The sequence below is a fragment of the Mustela nigripes genome, chromosome 4, assembly GCF_022355385.1.
Source record: "Mustela nigripes isolate SB6536 chromosome 4, MUSNIG.SB6536, whole genome shotgun sequence".
Taxonomy (NCBI): domain Eukaryota; kingdom Metazoa; phylum Chordata; class Mammalia; order Carnivora; family Mustelidae; genus Mustela; species Mustela nigripes.
In genome coordinates, this window is record NC_081560.1 from 90,936,204 (window position 1) to 90,957,950 (window position 21,747).

General features: G+C 37.8%; 1 gene segment (V, D, J or C); it reads right to left on the reverse strand.

Annotated features, from left to right (window-relative positions):
- LOC132016344 (T-cell receptor gamma chain C region C10.5-like) overlaps positions 1 to 9,498 on the reverse strand; it is a 27,398-nt gene extending 17,900 nt beyond the window's left edge. The window contains 3 exon segments of the C gene segment in view: positions 4,427 to 4,528; positions 7,812 to 7,958; positions 9,471 to 9,498. Coding sequence covers positions 4,427 to 4,528; positions 7,812 to 7,958; positions 9,471 to 9,498 — 277 coding nt within the window.
- Positions 9,499 to 21,747: the final 12,249 nt, after the last annotated feature.

The following is a 21,747-nucleotide window of genomic DNA, read 5'->3' on the forward strand; positions in this document are numbered from 1 at the left end:
ATATATATTATATATGTAATTATACATCTATAATTACATATATAATATATATTATGTATAAAATATAATATAATTTATATGTATATACATATAAATGTATGTACATATATACATTTATATACATATACAAATTATACATATACATATACAAATTTATATACAATAAATGTATATATGTACATATAAATTATATTATTTACGTAATATATACACTACACAATATACATTATATATCATTATATATACATTATATTATATTATAATGATATATATGTGTAAATATCATGTATATATATGTGTATATATTATATATAATTATATATGTACATACAAATACATACAGTATATAAATATACAATATATAAATATAACATAATATATATTTATATATAATAAAATATATGATTTTATATATATTAAATATAATATATATTATAATAGTAGGACACTGCATATTTTTCCAACCATATACTTTGTTTTTAATTTAGAAAGCATGTTAGTTAAATGAGATTAATTTTTCCATTTTATGTTATTTAATAGTTTTAGTCTCTGCTCAATATATTAAGGAATCCAATTTACATCTCAGAAAATTTGTGTTTTTTATGGGAACACTTCTGATTCATTATAGTCAAGAAATTGAAAATCAAATGATGAATGAGAACTTTCTAGAAAGTTAAACACTGTTTTTCCTCCTGTCCTTTCCCTTTGTTAGATTCTTACTTTATTCTTTCCAGGAAAAAATGAATCTTGTTGTTGTTGTTTTTTTTTTTTTTAAAGATTTTATTTATTTATTTGACAGAGAGAAATCACAAGTAGATGGAGAGGTAGGCAGAGAGAGAGAGAGGGAAGCAGGCTCCCTGCCGAGCAGAGAGCCCGATGCGGGACTCGATCCCAGGACCCTGAGATCATGACCTGAGCCGAAGGCAGCGGCTCAACCCACTGAGCCACCCAGGTGCCCCTGTTGTTGTTGTTTTTTAAGATTTTATTTATTTATTTGAGAGAGAGAGAGTGAGAGAGGGAGAGAGAGAGTGCATAAGAGGGGGAAGGGTAAGGGGAAGAAGCAGACTCCTCCCTGAACAGGAAGCCCAGTGAGGGAGTTTATAATGGGACTCCAGGATCATGACCTGAGCTGAAAGCAGTCACTCAGATAATTGAGCCACCAAAGCACCCCAGGATAAAATGAATCTTGAACTTCCACAATTTTCTCAGTGGAATATTAACTGAACATTAAAATAGTGACGTTGATTACGCATGGTTATTGTCTATATTTTAGGTAATTAGATTACATGGTTTTTCCTTCAACATTCTTTTTTAAACATGATTATATTAAGGCCCAAATCATTTTTATGATTCATGAAGTAGAAAGCATATTACAAAATACATAAGCCTCTTCAAAACACTTATATACATTAATTGGAATAATCACAAAATACATTGGAGTTAAATAGTCTGAGTTATTTATATTTTATTAAGATGCAGCAGTATGAATTCTATATAAATTTACTAAATGTCAGCTACATTTTCAAGTGCAAGTGTGATATTTCAAACCTATATATTAGTGTTGATTTAATCGTTCTCTTTTTTTGTTATTTTTCTTTTCTGCAATAAATAAAGCTAATTCATACTTGAATAAGAATTTCAAATTTATGACATTTCTAACTTTATTGAAAAACCTGGTGATTCACAGACCTGTACCCCTGGGGATAAAAATATATGTTTATAAAAAATAAAAAATTAATAAACTTGTTGGTGTCTGACCAGGTCTCCTGAAGGTCACCATTTGTGAATGACATTAAATATCGTGGTGCCCAAAGTAACGACATAGTGGGAGCATAGAATGTGCTTTTCTTAGACCATTTCTTCAATTTTTAAAGTGGATGTGGAAGGCAATGCCCACTCTTTCACTTCACATTCCTCCTAAGGGACTTGTACTTTAAAGTCCTTTTCTCATTTTATGGTGGGAAAAACATAACAAATATGAAAAGTCAGTGTGCTTCATTTTCACAGGTGATATAAAGTATGTACTTCATCACAGTTTTCTCTACCATTGAACCCAAAATTTGACTGTTTCCTGATAGATAACTACAGGCCTTTTTTCTTTTTCTTCTGCTTTCCTCAGTGCTTAAGATCTTCTATTTTTAGTTCATGGCAGAACTCTACTGTGTGTTTTATTTTAAGTCTTCTCAAATCGATTTAGGAAATAGGTATTATAAATAAATGATAAATAGTTTGTGCGCCAGAGCTTGTTTCTTTTCTGCCGCAGAGCTTGACTGGCAAGGTCTACCTCAAAGATGACATGAAAACCAGAAGATGTTTACAAATCCTGCTGAGATACAGACACAAAGCATGTGGAATCAAACACACTGAAATGCCAGAGCATAAGGTGAAGCTTTCATTCCCAATATTATCCCTCACAACATGGGAGTTGCCTTTTGTTTCAGCCTCTCATATTAAAAGAGGCTCTTCTAATGCTTTTCTTTGGTCAAACAATACTGAAATATTCAATACTCAAAATTCAATTCTCAATTCAATTCAATACTCAATATTCAAATACTCAAACAACCTGAAATAAACTCAACGTTGACATAAGAAGTAGAGCTGGTAAAGACAGTAAAGAAGTTTAATATGGATTTGGTAAATATTACCTGGAACAAAAATCTCTACATGTTATACTTACATTGAAAAAATATGGAATACCAGAGGGAATAGAAATGCATTTTAAAAAATTTTATAAGTGGGTAGTTTCCTATTCAAATAAACTATCCAGTGACATCATTATAAGGGGATTCCTAAAAGACACTCAGACCCTGAGACGATCCAGAAATTTGCTCCAAATTGGATGTTTTACATGGATATGAAGTGCTGAACAAAACTATTTTTAATGAAATTAGGGGTAAAAAAAGGCAGTATTTCTCAACTGGTATTTATATTGACATAGTTTTAAACTGTGTAGGTATAATTTAATTAAGATATTAAATTGACAAGTAATTATTTGACTTTTATCCATATTACTATAAATTTATATATTCAAATTGCAAAACAGCCTTTCTTTTTCCTTTATGTCTGGATATTTTCACTAAAGCATGAGATAGCATCTTATATTCAGGTTAACAATATTTGAGACAATGCTTTTTACATTCTCAACATTTTTAGAAGCAAGTGACAGTGAGTCTTAGAAATTGAAGTATTCCACAAATTAGACCATTGGTTCTGAACTGATCTGTACTCTAGATGGTAATAATTAACATATTTTTCTGTACTCCTGATTTTATAAAGATATCCAGGGGGTGGTCATTTGAATTCTGAAAAATTGATATTCTTTATCACTGATCATGTCTCAATTTTTATAATCTCTCTTTTTGCATTTAATTTCATATACTATTAGCACCATTCACTTGAGATTGTTATTACATTGATAATATGAACAGATGGGAATCCAAAATGTTAACAGTAATAACTGTCACTATAAAATTTTAATTTTGTCATTTCCAATTTTTTCCATAATGAACATATATAATTTTTATAATTTTAAGAAAGCAATAACAAGTGAATGAAAATTTATTTGCTAACAGATGATTATACACAGTCTGTAATTTTTTTCTACACGAAACTCTCCTAAAACCATGAAGACTCTTTTTATGAGTTCTGGAGCTGAATTGGTTTAATTAGCTCACAAATTCATTAAACTAGACCATCTCTAGGCAATATTATAAGACTAACAGTAGCAAAAATTTTGACTAGTGCCAGCCTCTCCACTAAGATGCTACAGTAATAAGAATAAGTGGGATTAAGTCATTTACTCTAAGATTTTTTTTTTTTTTGCACTGGTCTAAAAGATGACACAAAAGCAATCATATAAATTTCAAGTTATTTGAGAAAGAATCACTATTCATTAAGAAAGGAGCCCTATTAATATTAGAGGTACTTACAAGTATTTCTTACATGAGTGACTACAAGAAAAGCGTGTTGAACCATAAACTCACACCAATGTTTTATAAACATAGTTCTCAAAATAATTTTAATTTCAAACCTGAATATGTTTTTGTGTGTGTGTATTTTGTGTGTGTGTGTGTGTGTGTGTGTGTGTATTTTCTAAAAGTAGAATTAAAATCTGCTTGTCCCCTGGGACTAATAATACATTATATGTTTATAAAAAATTAAAAAAAATAATAAATCTGCTTTCAAGAAGGGATGTAAATAAATAATTTGCAAAGAGTTTTCTTCCATATATCCCTATATATGGACAGCAAAATTGCTGTCCCTATGCTGAGGTGATCCTACATTGTTTTTCTAAAAAGTATCTATCAGCTAGGTGGTGGGTATTGGAGAGGGCACGGATTGCATGGAGCACTGGGTGTGGTGCAAAAACAATGAATACTGTTACACTGAAAATAAATTTAAAAAATTAAAAAATATATTTACTTACCTGGGGATGTTACTATGAGCTTAGTTCCTTGTGCAAATCTCTTGACCCAGACTGTTACCACATTAGTTAGAGGTTCTACAAAAACATCAGCCTTCTCCTGAGCTTCATGGCAGGACCAGCAGGAAGAAACCTTGTACTGGAAATTTGATCTTCAGAGTTTCCTGGGGAATCCTTGAATATAGGCTTCATAGCATCTGATATTTTATAAGTTTACCTGAGCTTAGTTGACCCAAGGGTCTGTTTTCCAAGAAGCCAATAATTACTGAAAAGGGCTGATAGAAAACAAAAACACTAAGAACAAAAATAAAAGAGAGAGAGAGAGAGAGAGAGAGAGAGAGAGAGAGAGATTGGGATTAACTGGTCAACCAACTACATATCTACATTACCAGGAAAGTGTTCAGTGAATTAAGAGGTTGATATCCAGGTGTATAATTGTGTGAAATTGCTCAGAGTGTGCATCAAAGGAAAAGCCTTTGTGTTCTCACCAGACCTACTCTGTTAGTAATTTGGGATTGTATTTCTAAAGAGGGAAATTCTTCAGTAATTTACGCTGCAAATATACCAATAGAAATATATTTGAGAAATGTGAACAATGTTCTCCATTCTGTAATCAGCTACTTTAATAACAGCAAAATGATTTTTTACCACATGATCAAAATGAGAAGATAATTTGTGTAATGACATATTATCCCTGGAATGAAAGAATCAATTTGTAGAAATCTATCTTCTATGAAAAAATAGATACCATTTTAAACCCAAATTTGAAAACACAATCCATTTCTCTGAAATGTTAAAAGAAGCAGCCTCTTGGAAGCTATTCTGTGATCTTCAGAAATTCATGCATAGCCCTACTTTTGTGGTTAACTAGCTTTGGACAAGACATTTGCCACCCCTGCTTTCCCACATCCCATTTGCTGTGTGGGCATTGGGCTATGAATGTTCAAAGGGTGCTTCCTGTTCCCACAGTTTATGAACCTGTGATTAAGAGCAGGAAAGTGTCTGCTGTGGTTGCTCAAGTGAGAAAGGTGTTCAGAGTTAATAATAGAGAAGGTTTACTTACAAGTCCTTCTCACCCTCTGATATTGTGAGATTCCAGTAGGCACAATATCAGGGGGCTTTATGGGACATGAGGACCTTATTGACTATCAGGTAGAAGACTGTTGTTTTTCTTATCTGTGATTAAGCAGAATTTGGTTAGTCTTACAGGTAATATTGGTTGAGCTTATAGGATTATTTTCAGGGGCTCTTCTTTAATTGGTACCAGGGGACAATGACCTTCTCAAGGGAAACCCTAGACTGCTTGCAATGTATATGAAAAGTTCTGACTGGTGTTCGGGTAAAGGAGAGTTGATTCTGAGAGATTCTCATTTTGGTGTCTCCATTTGAAATACAAGGGAATAAGTCCAGAGGTACTGCACAAGTTGATAGTGGACATAAAAAAACAGTGAAAAGACAAGAAGGTGTATAGTCATCTACAAACCCAAGCCAAAGATATACATACATCCATACGTTTGGTGTTGCCAGTGACTAATTAGAATGGGCTCCAAGAGGGGGCATGAATCAGGACTGGGGAGGTAGTGGTGGAGGCAGCCCTTTTTCCTCAGAGGCAAGAATGGGGAAGGAAGGTTTGCTTTAGACCCAATGAAAGACCCTCTCAGTAAGATCTGTCTCAGTATCATTTTATTATGTTCTTGGTATAAATAACTATCAAATCCTGGAAGCCCTCACCAAAACACCCATGTTATAATAATTCAATGTATATTCCCCTTGGGAACAACAACCTTGCATTTTTCCTTTAGCTTTTACTTCAGACACACCTATCCTTGAGTTCTTTTTTATTCAGATTGAACATGTGGAGAGCTCTAACTTAGCGTGCAAATTGGAAGAAAAGTCTTATTATATAATAACAAATGAGATACTAATCTCACAACCTTATTCAGAAGTAAGTATATTTTATAGATCAATAGTTATAGAAAGTTCACAAAGTTTGATGAATATTTAAAATTACTGTAGTTATTGCTTTAGATGCTATGACATTTCTATACTGTGAATAAAGAAAAATATTGGAGGAAAAATATTCTTTCATTTATTACCCTTGACTCTTTCCCTCTTCACAATTCTTAGCTTTTTAGAATTAGAGCAACACTTTACTGTTGTTTAGAGGGCAAAGTGAGATGTGATTTTTAAAGACTCCCTGAGATCCTGTGTTCGCTGAGTTGGCTCATGAAGTAGCTCAGTTATAATGGGAAAGGACACTGTGATGTGTTGATCCTGTACTAGAACTGTCTGTATGCAACCTTCTTTAGTTCCCAGCAATCCAGCAGGTTAATACCAAAAACTGGGAACACAGTATAACAAAGATTTAGTACCTTTCCTCAATCAATGCTGCTGGTTAAGTGGCTGAGCAGGAATTTGAAATCAAGATCTGTAACACTCAGAAGTCTTGTATCTTCCATCTTTCATTCCTTTGTTCATTTGTTAGTTCATTCAAACTCAGCACACCATTTTGCACATTGATTTGTCTTCCTTCCACAGAAACTTCTCATAGATGCAGAAGTATAAAAATCAAGACACTAGCAGAAGCTAGTGTAGCTCCCACAGAGGTAAGGATAGTTGATAAAGTGACCTGACTGAAAGAAACATCACAGGTTCGGTCCTTGGGCTCCTAGCTCAGACCTTGCTGAGAACACAGATTCAGGAGAAAATTCCTGTATAGACATTAGTCAGGTCTCTCTGGGAGGTAGAAAGGAGCATGTATATGATGGCAAGGGTGTGGAGTTGTGGAGGGCTTTTGTCCAGTGGCAGCAGAGCATTTCCACACTTCACTGGAGTGTATTTGAGCAGGTATAGTATTCCAGCCCAGCGTTTGCCTCACTAACTTGGTGTATCCTGAGGCTTGCTGGTAAACCCTCTTTCTTTTCCTGGCTTCGTAGCTGTCCTCATTAATACCTTGTTCCTAGACCACATTTTCATTTAAGGAAATGCACAGAATTCATTTAGAGGCTGGTCTGGCTTCTGTCAGTACTAGTATATATTTACATCCTTCCTTTGGTGTTCTAAAAATTCTGTTTCTTTGTTGTCAGTAATGGATGGCATGAACTGTGTTATTAGAATGTCTGCATTTGCATCTGAGAGAGAAAAAAGCAACAATTCATGAAATTTTGACATTTGCAAAATAATGCACATTTGTTCTCTATTAGTGAAAAGCTTAGGGTCTGATATTTAAATTTTCCTTCCTGAAGAATTCAAGCTCATGGTGAAATTTGTCAGCTTAGTTTAAATGACCATATGAGCTTTCTTCTTCCCGTAATGGATGGCTTGATTGTCCATGCTTTCTATCTCCTTTCTTCACTGAGTGAAATCTCCCATAGGTAGAGCCACTTACAGATCCACAGGGAGGTCACCAGGATGACTTGCAGTGGGAATAGCATCCTGCCAGCTCTTGTCAGGAGAGGTGGTTGATTACTCAGCTGATCACAAAGCAAATCTGAGAGCTGGTTTACCAAGAGGAAGTGGCGCTCTGAACACACAGCTAAGACCCATAGACAGCAGAGAAAGGGAGCCACAGTATTTACACCAAATCATCCTGCAGAATAGGTCTACTAACTCCCTTTATCAGCAGATTTCTCTCATCACTGTGTGACTGTTACCATTCAATGATATTAATGTAAAGAAGCCATTTTATTGTTAATGGACTGTAGTCCCTCATTGGTTGAAATCAGTGGGAGAGAGAGAGAGAGATGGAGGAAGTTCTTACAGTTCTTTGCTTTTATGAGTTATGCTTATCAACTCCCTCCTTTCCTTTTTTCTCTCTCTCTAGTCCTTCCAATGCAGTTGAGATAATTTCTATTGGTCTGTACTCATGGAGACTAATAATTCTTTCCTTGCATCTCTTAAAGCTACTGGTGATCCTTTTTGGCATTCTTCATTTCCTTTATTGTGTTTTTATTTCTTGCCTTTAATTTGGTTCTTTCCATCTCTCTACTGAAATTATCTGTCTAATCTTGAGTATTGTTTACACTTTCCATTAGATTAGAGCCTTTAATATATTAATCATAGTTATTTTGAATTCCCTGATAGTTCAACATCTGTGTCATGTCTCAATCTGGTTGTGGTAATGGCTTTGAGTCCTCAGAGTATATTTTTCCTGACTTACTGTATGTCTACGAAATTTTTGTTTGGAAGCTGGACATGCTGTGTGGTATAGTAGATACTGAAATAAATATATTTTGTGTTTGAAAGTGAACACACCTTTCCTGTTAGGCCTTTACTTTGGGGGTTTATGTTAATGAATCAGGAGTTAGACTGGAGTTGAAGTTTGTTGTTGTTAAGTTATCAGGGTTGAATTTTGTTTTGTTAGTGTTCAGACACTTAAAAATTCCCTAGTTCTTCTTTGTCTTTTCTCCTCATTTGTCTTTTTTTTTAAATTTATTTTTTATTTTCAGTATAACAGTATTCATTATTTTGCACCACGTCCAGTGCTTCATGCAATCTGTGCCCTCTATAATACCCACCACCTGGTACCCCCAACCTCTCACCCCCCGCCCCCTCAAAACCCTCAGATTGTTTTTCAGAGTCCATAGTCTCTCATGGTTGACCTCCCCTTCCAATTTCCCCCAACTCCCTTCTCCTCTCTATCTCCCCATGTCCTCCATGCTATTTGTTAAGCTCCACAAATAAGTGAAACCATGTGATAATTGACTTTCTCTGCTTGACTTATTTCACTCAGCATAATCTCTTCCAGTCCCGTCCATGTTGCTACAAAAGCTGGGTATCTACTGTTTGTTTTGCTCACCAGAGAGAGTCCATCTTTTGAAGCTCTTTGAGCTCTATTCCACTGTGACTTTTACTAAAGGTTTGCTGGCCTGTGGGCGAAAAGTCAGGGAGGGAGACATTCTTGATATTTTCATTAAGTCTCAATTTTAAGCAGATGCAGTGAAAATGGGTTTTAAGGATGTGATCTTCACAACTATTCCTTCCAGATTTCCAGAAGTAGAAAATTTTAAATCCGTATTTCACTCCCTCAGCAACAATAAGTACTCACCTACTTCAGGTTGTACTTTGATGCCCATCCTTCTGTAAATGAAAAGTTGCTACTTTTGGATGTGGAGGAGATGTTTCTGGTGAACATTTTTGTGATCTCCTCCTTTGCCTTCCCTCAACAGCAGGGGGATTCCACCAGCACCTTCCCCTGCAGATGAAGTCACTTGTTTCTTACAGTGGTGATAGCATAGCTTAGGTCTGGGTGGATTTAGCTCTAGTTGTTGTTCCCCTCCTACAGCATCAAGGGGGAAGTATTTTTCTGGAATGTCCCTGATCTTACCTCCAAGAATTTTATGGAGTTCCTGGAGAAGACACTTAAAAGGTGATAGGAAATACTTTATACATGGTCCCTCAGGGTTCACACTCTTCCACTAGTCAATACTCAGCTCTTTATATTTCTTTAGAAATTTCCACTTTAATCTTGTGACCAGATGAATGTGTTTGACAACATCTATCCAAGAAGAACAAATGCTCACTTCCTGTTTCTAGCTGCAAAAGCCTGTCTCCAATTTTTATTTAAGTACAATCTCAGTTCTCCAATGGATACACAGAATGACATTTCAGCTCCTCCTACTTTTTTGGATGCTATTTTAAGATGAGAGCTGAGCTATTTCCATCTCTCAACACCTTGGAACACATGTGGGTCCTTTTTCCTAAATTTTGTTTGTTTTCCTTTATTTTTTAAAAGATTTTACTGATTTATTTGAGAGGAAGAGTGAGGGAATGAGAGAGAGGGAGAGAGAGAACAGGTGGTGGTGGTGTTGGGGTAGTGCTGGAAGGAAGAGGCAGAGAGACAAGGAAACTCCCCACAGAGCAGGGTGCTCAAGCCTGGGACTTGAGAGTCAGGGACTCAAGCCTACTCAATCCCAGGCCCTGAGATCATGACCTGAGCTAAAAGCAGACACCTAACCAAGTGAGCCACCCAGGTGCCCCTGTTTGTTTTTCTTCAGTGTAAATTGTTGTTAAATTTCAGTTGAGTTCTGCCCAAATTCCCATTATATCTCTTTATAGTTTTTTAACTGTAATTTGTTAATACGCAGCTTTGACACTTATCTCTGTATGGTGGATCTCAGTATTTTCTCTGATAAGCATTTGGGTTATTCTTTTTTTTAAATCTGTAGGTTTTTTAGTTTATTTGTCTTTATTTGATTTATATGATTCACTGTTTATTTTCCATCAATTTTCAGTCATGAGAAGAACAGAAATGTTAATTTTGAGGAAGTGCAAGTTGTCAAACATTTCTTTTATGATTCTTACTTTTTGTGTTCTATATGAGAAACGTTTGGCTAACCCAAGGTCACAAATTTTGTTTCAATTTTTTAAAATTTATTTTCAACATAACAGTATTCATTGTTTTCGTACCACACAGTACTCCATGCAATCTGTGCCCTCTCTCTCTCTCTCTTTTTTTTTAGGTTCTTTTTTTTTTAATTTATTTTTAATTTTCAGCATAACAGTATTAATTGTTTTTGCACCACACCCAGTGCTCCATGCAATCTGTGCCCTCTATAATACCCACAACCTGGTACCCCCAACCTCCCACCCCCACCCCTTCAAAACCCTCAGATTGTTTTTCAGAGTCCATAGTCTCTCATGGTTCATGTCCCCTTCCAATTTCCCCCAACTCCCTTCTCCTCTCTAACTCCCCATGTCCACCATGCTATTTGTTATGCTCCACAAATAAGTGAAACCATATGATAATTGACTCTCTCTGCTTGACTTATTTCACTCAGCATAATCTCCTCCAGTCCCATCCATGTTGATACAAAAGTTGGGTATTCATCCTTTCTGATGGAGGCATAATAATACATAGTGTATATGGACCACATCTTCCTTATCCATTCGTCCGTTGAAGGGCATCTTGGTTCTTTCCACTGTTCGGCGACCGTGGCCATTGCTACTATAAACATTGGGGTACAGATGGCCCTTCTTTTCACTACATCTGTATCTTTGGGGTAAATACCCAGGAGTGCAATGGCAGGGTCATAGGGAAGTTCTATTTCTAATTTCTTGAGGAATCTCCACACTGTTCTCCAAAGTGGCTGCACCAACTTGCATTCCCACCAACAGTGGAAGAGGGTTCGCCTTTCTCCATATCCTCTCCAACACATGTTGTTTCCTCTCTTGCTAATTTTGGCCATTCTAACTGGTGTACCTTTCTAATACCCACCACCTGGTACCCCAACCTCCCACCCCACCCCCTTGCCACTTCAAACCCATCAGAATGTTTTTCAGAGTCTATAGTCTGTCATGATTCACCTCCCCTTCCAATTTACCCCAACTCCCTTCTCCTAATTCCCCATAAACACCATGCTATTTGTTATGCTCTACAAATAAGTGAAACCATAGGATAATTGATTTTCTCTGCTTGACTTATTTCACTCAGCATAATCTCCTCCAATCCCATCCATGATGCTACAAAAGTTGGGTATTCGTCCTTTCTGATGGAGGCATAATACTCCATAGTGTATATGGACCACATCTTCCTTATCCATTCGTCCATTGAAGGGCATCTTGGTTCTTTTCAGTTTGGCGACCATGGCCATTACTGCTGTAAACATTGGGGTACAGATGGCCCTTCTTTTCACGACATTTATATCTTTGGGGTAAATACCCAGGAGTGCAATTGCAGGAAAATAGGGAAGTTCTATTTTTAATTTCTTGAGGAATCTCCACACTCTTCTCCAAAGTGGCTGCACCACTTGCATTCCCACCAACAGTGTAAGAGGGTTCCCCTTTCTCCACATCCCCTCCAACACATGTTGTTTCCTGTCTTGTTAATTTTGGCCATTCTAACTGGTGTAAGGTGATATCTCAATGTGACTTTAATTTGAATCTCCCTGATGGCTAGTGTTGATGAACATTTTTTCATGGGTCTGAAAGCCATTTGTATGTCTTCATTGGAGAAGTGTCTGTTCATATCTTCTGCCCATTTTTTGATATGATTGTCTGTTTTGTGTGTGTTGAGTATGAGTTCTTTATAGATCATGGATAACAACCTTTTGTCTGTACTGTCATTTGCAAATATCTTCTCCCATTCCGTGGGTTTCCTCTTTGTTTTTTGACTCTTTCCTTTGCTGTGCAGAAGCTTTTGATTTTGAAGAAGTCCCAAAAGTTCATTTTAACTTTTGTTTCCTTTGTTTTTGGAGACATATCTTGAAAGAAGTTGCTGTGGCTGATATCAAAGAGATTACTGCCTATGTTCTCCTCTAGGATTCTGATGGATTCCTGTCTCATGTTGAGGTCTTTTATCCATTTTGAGTTTATCTTTGTGTATGGTGTAAGAGAATGGTCGAGTTTCATTCTTGTACTTATAGCTGTCCAGTTTTCCCAGCACCATTTATTGAAGAGACTGTCTTTTTTCCACTGTATATTTTTCCTGTTTTGTCAAAGATTATTTGACCATAGAGTTGAGGGTCCATATCTGGGCTGTCTACTCTGTTCCACTGGTCTATGTGTCTGTTTTTATGCCAGGACCATGTTGTCTTGGTGATCACAGCTTTATAATAAAGCTTGAAATCAGGTAGCGTGATGCCCCAGTTTTATTTTTGTTTCTCAACATTTCCTTAGCGATTTGGGGCCTCTTCTGATTCCATACAAATTTTAGAATTATTTGCTCCAGCTCTTTGAAGAATACCGGTGGAATTTTGATGGGAATGGCATTAAAAGTATATATTGCTCTAGGCAATATAGACATTTTAACAATGTTTATTCTTCCGATCCAAGAGCATGGAATGGTCTTCCATCTTTTTGTGTCTTCTCTTCTTCAATTTCTTTCATGAGTGTTCTGTAGTTCCTCAAGTACAGATCCTTTACCTCTTTGGTTAGGTTTATTCCCAGGTATCTTATGGTTCTTGGTGCTATAGTAAATGGAATAGATTATCTAATTTCCCTTTCTGTATTTTCATTGTTAGTGTATAAGAAAGCCACTGATTTCTGTACATTGACTTTGTATCCTGCCACGTTACTGAATTGCTGTATGAGTTTCAGTAGTTTGGGGGTGGAGTCTTTTGGGTTTTCCATATAAAGAATCACGTCATCTGCGAAGAGAGAGAGAGTTTGCCTTCTTCATTACCAATTTGGATACCTTTTATTTCTCTTTGTTGTCTGATTGCTGTTGCTAGGTCTTCTAATACTATGTTGAACAAGAGTGGTGAGAGTGAGCATCCTTGTCGTGTTCCTGATCTCAATGGGAAGGCTGTAAGCTTTTTCCCATTGAGGATGATATTTGCTGTGAGTCTTTCATAGATAGATTTGATGAGGATCAGGAATGTTCCCTCTATCCCTATACTTTGAAGCGTTTTAATCAGGAATGGATGCTGGATTTTGTCAAATGCTTTTTCTGCATCAATTGAGAGGACCATGTGGTTCTTCTCTCTTTTCTTATTAATTTGTTCTATCACACTGATTGATTTGCAAATGTTGAACCATCCTTGTAGCCCAGGGATGAATCCCACCTGGTCATGGTGGATAATCTTTTTAATGTGCTGTTGGATCCTGTTGAGAATCTTAGCATCCATATTCATCAGTGATATTGGTCTGAAATTCTCCTTTTTGGTAGGGTTTTGCCTGGTTTGGGGATCAGGGTAATGCTGGCTTCACAGAAAGAGTCTGGAAGTTTTCCTTCTGCTTCAATTTTTTGAAACAGCTTCAGGAGAATAGGTGTTATTTCTTCTTTGAAAATTTGGTAGAATTCCCCAGGGAATCCGTCAGGTCCTGGGCTCTTGTTTTTTGGGAGGTTTTGATCACTGCTTCAATCTCGTTACTAGATATTGGTCTATTCAGGTTGTCAATTTCTTCCTGGTTCAATTTTGGGAGTTTATAGTTTTCCAGGAATGCATCCATTTCATCTAGGTTGCTAAGCTTATTGGCATATAACTGTTGATAATAACTTCTGATGATTGTTTCTACTTCCTTGGTGTTAGTTATGATCTCTCCCTTTTCATTCATTATTTTATGAATTTGGGCTTTCTCTCTTTTCTTTTGGATTAGTTTGGCCAATGGTTTATCAATCTTATTGATTCTTTCAAAAAATCAGCTTCTAGTTTCATTGATACGTTCTACTGTATCTCTGGTTTCTACCTCATTGATCTCCGCTCTAATCTTGAGGATTTCCCTTCTTATGTGTGGAGTTGGTTTTATATGTTGTTGATTCTCCAGTTCTTTAAGGTGTAGGGACAGCTGGTGTATTCTGGATTTTTCAATTTTTTTGAGGGAGGCTTGAATGGCTATGTTTTTCCCCCTTAGGACCGCCTTTGCTGTATTCCATAGGTTTTGGACCAAAGTGTCTTCACTCTCATTGGTTTCCATGAATTGTTTCAGTTCTTCTTTGATCTCCTGGTTGATCCAAGCATTCTTAAGCAAGGTGGTCTTTAGTTTCCAGGTGTTTGAGTTCCTTCTAAACTTTTCCTTGTGATTGAGCTCCAGTTTCAAAGCATTGTGATCTGAGAATATTCAGGGAATAATCTCAGTTTTTTGGTATGGGTTGAGTCCTGATTTGTGACCTAGTATGTGGTCTATTCTGGAGAAGGTTCTGTGTGCACTTGAGAAGAATGAGTATTCTGTTGTTTTAGGTTGGAATGTTCTGTATATATCTATGAGGTCCATCTGGTCCAATGTGTCATTCAATGCTCTTGTTTCTTTATTGATTTCCTGCTTCGATGATCTGTCTATTTCTGAGAGAGGCTTGTTAAGATCTCCTACTATTAGTGTATTCATATCAATATGACTCTCTATCTTGATTAACAGTTTTCTTATGTAATTGGCTGCTCCCATATTGGGGGCATACATATTTACAATTGTTAGATCATCTTGGTGGATAGTCCCTTTAAGGATTATGTAGTGACCTTCTGTATCTCTGACTACAGTCTTTAGTTTGAAGTCTAATTTATCTGATATGAGAATCGCTACCTTGGCCTTCTTTTGAGGCCCACTGGCATTAAAGATGCTTCTCCATCCCTTCACTTTCAGTCTGGGTGTATCTTTAGGCTCAAAATGGGTCTCTTGTAGACAACATGTGGATGGGTCCTGTCGTTTTATCCAATCTGCAACGCTGTGCCGTTTTATGGGTCCATTTAGGCCATTCACATGGAGAGTGATTATTGATAGATACGTTTTTATTGACACCGAGTTACCTTTGAAGTCTTTCTTTCTGTAGACTGTCTCTATATTTCTGTTCAATGCTATTCTTGGGATTTTCCCTCTTTTATAGAACCCCCCTTAATATTTCCTGCAGTGTCAGCTTGGTGGTTGCATAGTCTTTTAAGCCTTGCCGGTCTTGAAAACTCCTTATCTCTCCATCCATTTTGAATGTCAGTCTTGCTGGATAAAGTATTCTTGGCTGCATGTTCTTCTCATTTAGTGTCCTGAATATATCTTGCCAGCCTCTTCTGGCTTGCCAGGTCTCTGTGGACAGGTCTGACGTTATTCTGATGGGTTTCCCTCTGTAAGTAAGGAGCCTCTTTGCCCTGGCGGTTTTCAAGAGATTATACCTACAATTATAATTCCTCAATTTGACTATCAGGTGTCGTGATGTTTTTTTGGAATATATAATCTTGGGTGGAGACCGTTCAGCCTCTAGTACATGAACGCTGGTTCCATTCGCGAGATTGGGAAAATTTTCATGAAGGACTTGTTCCACCATATCTTCTAGACTTCTTTCTTTCTCCTCCCCTTCAGGGATTCCAATAATTCTGACGTTGGAATGCTTCATGGCATCATTTATTTCCCTGATTCTGTTTTCGTGGTTTCTAAGCTGTTTGTTCCAGGCTTCCTCCTGATCCTTTCTCTCTATCTGTTTGTCTTCCAGATCACTAATTCTATCTTCTGTCTCAGTTACCCCAGCTTTGAGAGAGTTTAGATTAGATTGGAACTCATTGAGAGCATTGTGAACCTCCTCCCTGGTAGCTTTAAGCTCTGCCCTAACATTGTGAACATCCTGTCTGGTCGCTCTCAGTTCGGCCCTAATCAATTCCATTTGGTCATCCATGGCTTTCTCCAACCTAGCTATTGCCTGGATAATTGTTAGCCTGAATTCTCTTTCTGACATATTGTCTATGTTGATAGCCATTAGCTCTGTTGCAGAAGGTCCATCCTCTGTATTTTTCTTCTGTTGGGCCTTCCTCCTCCTAGTCATTTTGGTGAGAGATGACTGAACAGATGTAGCTGGATGTATCAACTGTGGTGCAGTCAAGGTGCACCCTGGAACACTTCTGAGCAATCAGGATTCCCCACCCAAATGAGAGACAAAAGAAAAGAAAAAGAAGAGAAAGGAAGAAAAAAAAAAAAAAGAGAGAGAGAGACAGGAAAGAAAGGGAAGATGAAAAAAAGGTTCAGCCCAGATGGTTCCCAAGGTAAGATTTATGAAGTAGACAAACAAAAAGAGATAAAAAGACTGATACAAGTATATGACAAGAGAAAAAAAATATATATATTCAAATTAAGAAAGAACCTCATCAAAAAGAACCCCAAGTGTATAATTTATATGTTATCAGGACAAACACAAAAACACAGAAACACTGGTGGAAGAAGATGGGAGAGTTCTTATAAATTCTCAGTGTGGGTGAGAAAGGTTGTTTTGATTCTTCCTGGATGTATCTTGTTATCTTTGCTAAAGAACTCAACTTTCCTAAGATAAAGGGGATTAAAAATTGGTTTACCTATAGGGGTAGTATTGGTTGGGGAAAGGGGATTACTTTGAAGTTTAACTCTATATAAATATTAGAGGATAAAAATAAAAAGGAATAAACTAGACTAAACTAAACTAAAATTTAAAAAAAGGAATTCAAAAAATAAAAATGCAAAAGAAAAACATAGGTGTATGCATCAAAAAGTTCAGGTTAGAAAGGTATTATTTAATTTGATGTACTGTACAGCTCGCTGTGATGGTAAATAGGTTAAAAAAATTACCTATGTGTAAAAAAAAAAAAAAAAAAAGAAAAGAAAAGAACTGGAATAGTGGGAACGAGTGAACAATACAAGTTTTCCTATGAAGTAGTGGTTGTTCTCTTGTAGTCCTTTTCTCTCTCTCTCTCTCTCTTTTTTTTTTCTTTCTTTGTTTGTTTTCTGGGGGAGGGGCCTGTCACGTGGGTTGTCAGTCAATGATGTTTCCTGAGTTATGTCCTCCCGCCCCCCTCAAGGGGGTGGGCTCTGAGGAAAATGTTTTTTTTCAGGCTTTTGTTCTCTGGCGGTTTTTGTTTGTTCACTTTTTTTTTTCTCTCACCTTGACCACCTTTGATGGCTTTTGTAGTTTTAGAGGAAAGCAAACTGCTCCCTGATCTCCCTCTCAGAGAGAAGCCTCATTCTGGGTGCAGAGTCTAAATAAGTTCCCCCTTGGCTGCTGGCAGAGCAGGTTCCAAGTTGCAGACCCTGGGGGCGCAGGATCTTTTGCTTCTACCCAAAGCCAAGGCAGTGGCAGCTGTCTGGGAGCTCCCGACCGCCAGAGAGGTTCCAAGCAGTGATCTCACACTGCGATTTTGCCGGTGGCCCGGGGTGGGAGTGCCCGGCTTGCGCGCACCTCTTTGAGAAGCGGCTGTGGGTCGCGCGCTCGTCTTGGGCACTGAGAACGGGGCGCAGGTCCGTAGCACCAGGCTGGGCTTTTGCGCACCTCTGTCAGGGGAGAGTTTGGGGCGCACGGCTTAGGCTTTGAAACAATGGCGTGGGTCAAAGAGCCGGGCCTTTGTAACTCAGGGGAGCATGAGGGTCGTGCGTGCATATCTCAGGCTTTGTGGTAGGGCTCGCGCGTTCTGCCGACCAGCGTGGCTCCCATCCCCTCACAGGAGCCAGAACCCACGCATTCATGGGCGAGCTGGCGGCTTAGGGACCAAGACCTTGTTTCTCTGCCACACTCTCTCTGCCTCAGCGCCGAGGAGGCTGTCCTGGGACCGGGGACTTAAGCCCCTATCCCTAGCCGCCCCGATTCCCACAATTTCCCCCCGTGATTCTTTGCTCTTTTGGAGTGCTTTCAACCAGTCTCCAAGTTAATGCTGATCCCCAGATGCAGGGCACTCTCGCTCGTATTGGGGTATTACTTTCCAACTGGTCGCCTCTGGTGGCTCCCTCCCCCTTTTGTTTATCTTCCATTATCAGTCCACCGTTCCCACTCCGCTTTACCTGCCCACTGGCGTCTTCTGCCCCTGTAGAGATCCAGATGCGCATAATTCTGATCTCAGGCTGATTTCATGGGTGATTGGAGTTCTTTGGTAGGTAATCAGCTCACTTTGGGGTACCGGCTGCAAAGGCGCCTCCTCCTACTCCCCCGCCATCTTGCCCCACCCCCCGTCTCTCTCTTTTCATTTATAATTTTATGAATTTGGGCTTTCTCTCTTTTCTTTTGGATTAGTGTGTTCAATGGCTTATTGATCTTATTGATTCTTTCAAAAAAAGCAGCTTCTAGTTTCATTGATACATTCTGTATCTCTGGTTTCTACTTCATTGATCTCAGCTCTAATCTTGAGGATTTCCCTTCTTATGTGTGGAGTTGGTTTGATTTGTTGTTGATTTTCCAGTTCTTTCAGGTGTAGAGATAGCTGGTGTGTTCTGGATTTTTCAATTTTTTTGAGGGAAGCTTGAATGGCTATGTATTTCCCCCTTAGGAACACCTTTGCTGTATCCCATAGGTTTTGGACTAAAGTGTCTTCATTCTCATTGGTTTCCATGAATTGTTTCAGTTCTTCTTTGATCTCCTGGTTGATCCAACCATTCTTAACCAAGGAAGTCTTTAGCTTCCAGGTGTTTGAAACAAGTTCCTTCTGAACTTTTCCTTGTGATTGAGCTCCAGTTTCAAAGCATTGTGATCTGAGAATATTCAGGGAATAATCTCAGTTTTTTGGTATGGGTTGAGTCCTGATTTGTGACCAAATATGTGTTCAATTCTTGAGAAGGTTCCATGTGCACTTGAGAAGAATAAGTATTCTGTTGTTTTAGGTTGGAATGTTCTGTATATATCTATGAGGTCCATCTGGTCCAATGTGTCATTCAATGCTCTTGTTTCTTTATTGATTTCCTGCTTCGATGATCTGTCTATTTCTGAGAGAGGCTTGTTAAGATCTCCTATTATTACTGTATTCATATCAATATGACTCTTTATCTTGATTAACAGTTTTCTTATGTAATTGGCTGCTCCCATATTGGGGGCATACATATTTACAATTGTTAGATCATCTTGGTGGATAGTCCCTTTAAGGATTATGTAGTGACCTTCTGTATCTCTGACTACAGTCTTTAGTTTAAAATCTAATTTATCTGATATGAGAATCACTACCCCCAGCCTTCTTTTGAGGCCCATTGTCATGAAAGATGCTTCTCCATCCCTTCACTTTCAGTCTGAGTGTATCTTTAGGCTCAAAATGGGTCTCTTGTAGACAACATATGGATAGTTCCTGTCATTTTATCCAATCTGCAACCCTGTGCCATTTTATGGGTGCATTTAGGCCATTCACATTGAGAGTGATTATTGATAGATACGTTTTTATTGACATCATGTTACCTTTGAAGACTTTCTTTCTGTATATTGTCTCTATATTTCTGTTCAATGCTATTCTTAGGATTTTACAGAACCCCCCTTAATATTTCCTGCAGTGTCGGCTTGGTGGTTGCATAGTCTTTTAAGCCTTGCCGGTCCTGGAAACTCTTTATCTCTCCCTCCATTTTGAATGTCAGTCTTGCTGGATAATGTATTCTTGGCTGCATGTTCTTCTCATTTAGTGCCCTGAATATATCTTACCAGCCCTTTCTGTCTTGCCAGGTCTCTGTGGACAGGTCTGACGTTATTCTGATGGACTTTCCTCTGTACGTGAGGACCCTCTTTGTCCTAGCAGTTTTCAATAGATTGTATCTATGATTATGATTTCTCAATTTTACTATCAGATGCCTTGATGTTTTTTTAGGAATCTATAATCTTGGGGGGGGGAGACCGTTCTGCCTCTGGTACATGAACGCTAGTTCCATTCGTGATATTGGAAAATTTTCATAGACAACTTGTTCCACTATAACTTCTAGACTTCTTTCTTTCTCCTCCCCTTCAGGGATTCCAATAATTCTGACGTTGGACCATTTCATGACATCATTTATTTCCCTGATTCTGTTTTCGTGGTTTCTAAGCTGTTTGTTCCAGACTTCCTCTTGATCCTTTCTCTCTGTTTGTCCTCCAGATCACTAATTCTATCTTCTGTCTCAGTTACCCTAGCTTTGAGAGAATTTAGATTAGATTGGAACTCATTGAGAGCATTGTGAACCTCAGCCCTGGTAGCTTTTAGCTCCGCCCTAACATTGTGAACATCCTGTCTGGTCGCTTTCAGCTCAGCCCTATTCAATTCCATTTGGTCATCCATGGCTTCCTCAACCTATTGCCTGGATAATTGTTAGCCTGAATTCTCTTTCCGACATATTGTCTATGTTGGTAGCCATTAGCTCTGTTGCAGAAGGTCCATCCTCTGCATTTTTCTTCTGTTGGGCTTTCTTCCTCCTAGTCATTTTGGTGAGAGATGACTGAACAGATGTAGCTGGATGTATCAACCGTGGTGCAGTCAGGGTGCACCCTGGAACACTTCTGAGCAATCAGGATTCCCCATCCAAATGAGAGAAAAAAGAAAAGAAAAAGGAAAAGAGAGAGAGCAAGAGAGAGTGAGAGAGACAGGAAAGAAAGGGAAGATGAAAGCAAGGGTTCAGCCCAAATGGGCCCCAAGGTAAGATTTATGAGGTATAAAAAAATAAACAGACAAACAAAAAGACTGATAAAAGTATATAACAATAGGAAAAAAAAGTATATGTAAATAAAGGAAGAACCTCATCAAAAAGAACCCCAAGTGTAAGATTTATATACTATCAGGACAAACACAAAAACACAGAAACACTGGTGGAAGAAAAAGTTGGGAGAGTGGTTAAAAATTCTCAGTGTGGGCGAGGAAGCTTGTTTTGATCCTTCCTGGATGTATCTTGATATCTTTGTTAAAGGACTCAACTTTCCTAGGATAAAGGGGGATTAAAAATTGGTTTACCTATAGGGGTAGTATTGATTGGGGAAAGGGGATTACTTTGAAGTTTAACTCTATATGAATATTAGATGATAAAAATAAAAAGGAATAAACTAGACTAAACTAAACTGAAATTAAGAAAAAAATTCAAAAAATAGAAATGCAAAAGAAAAACACAGGTGTATGTATCAAAAAGTTCAGGTTAGAAGGTTATTATGGAATTTGATGTACTGGACAGCTCACTGTGATGGTAAATAGGTTAAAAATTATCTATATAAAAAAATGAGCCAGAATAGTGGGAACAAA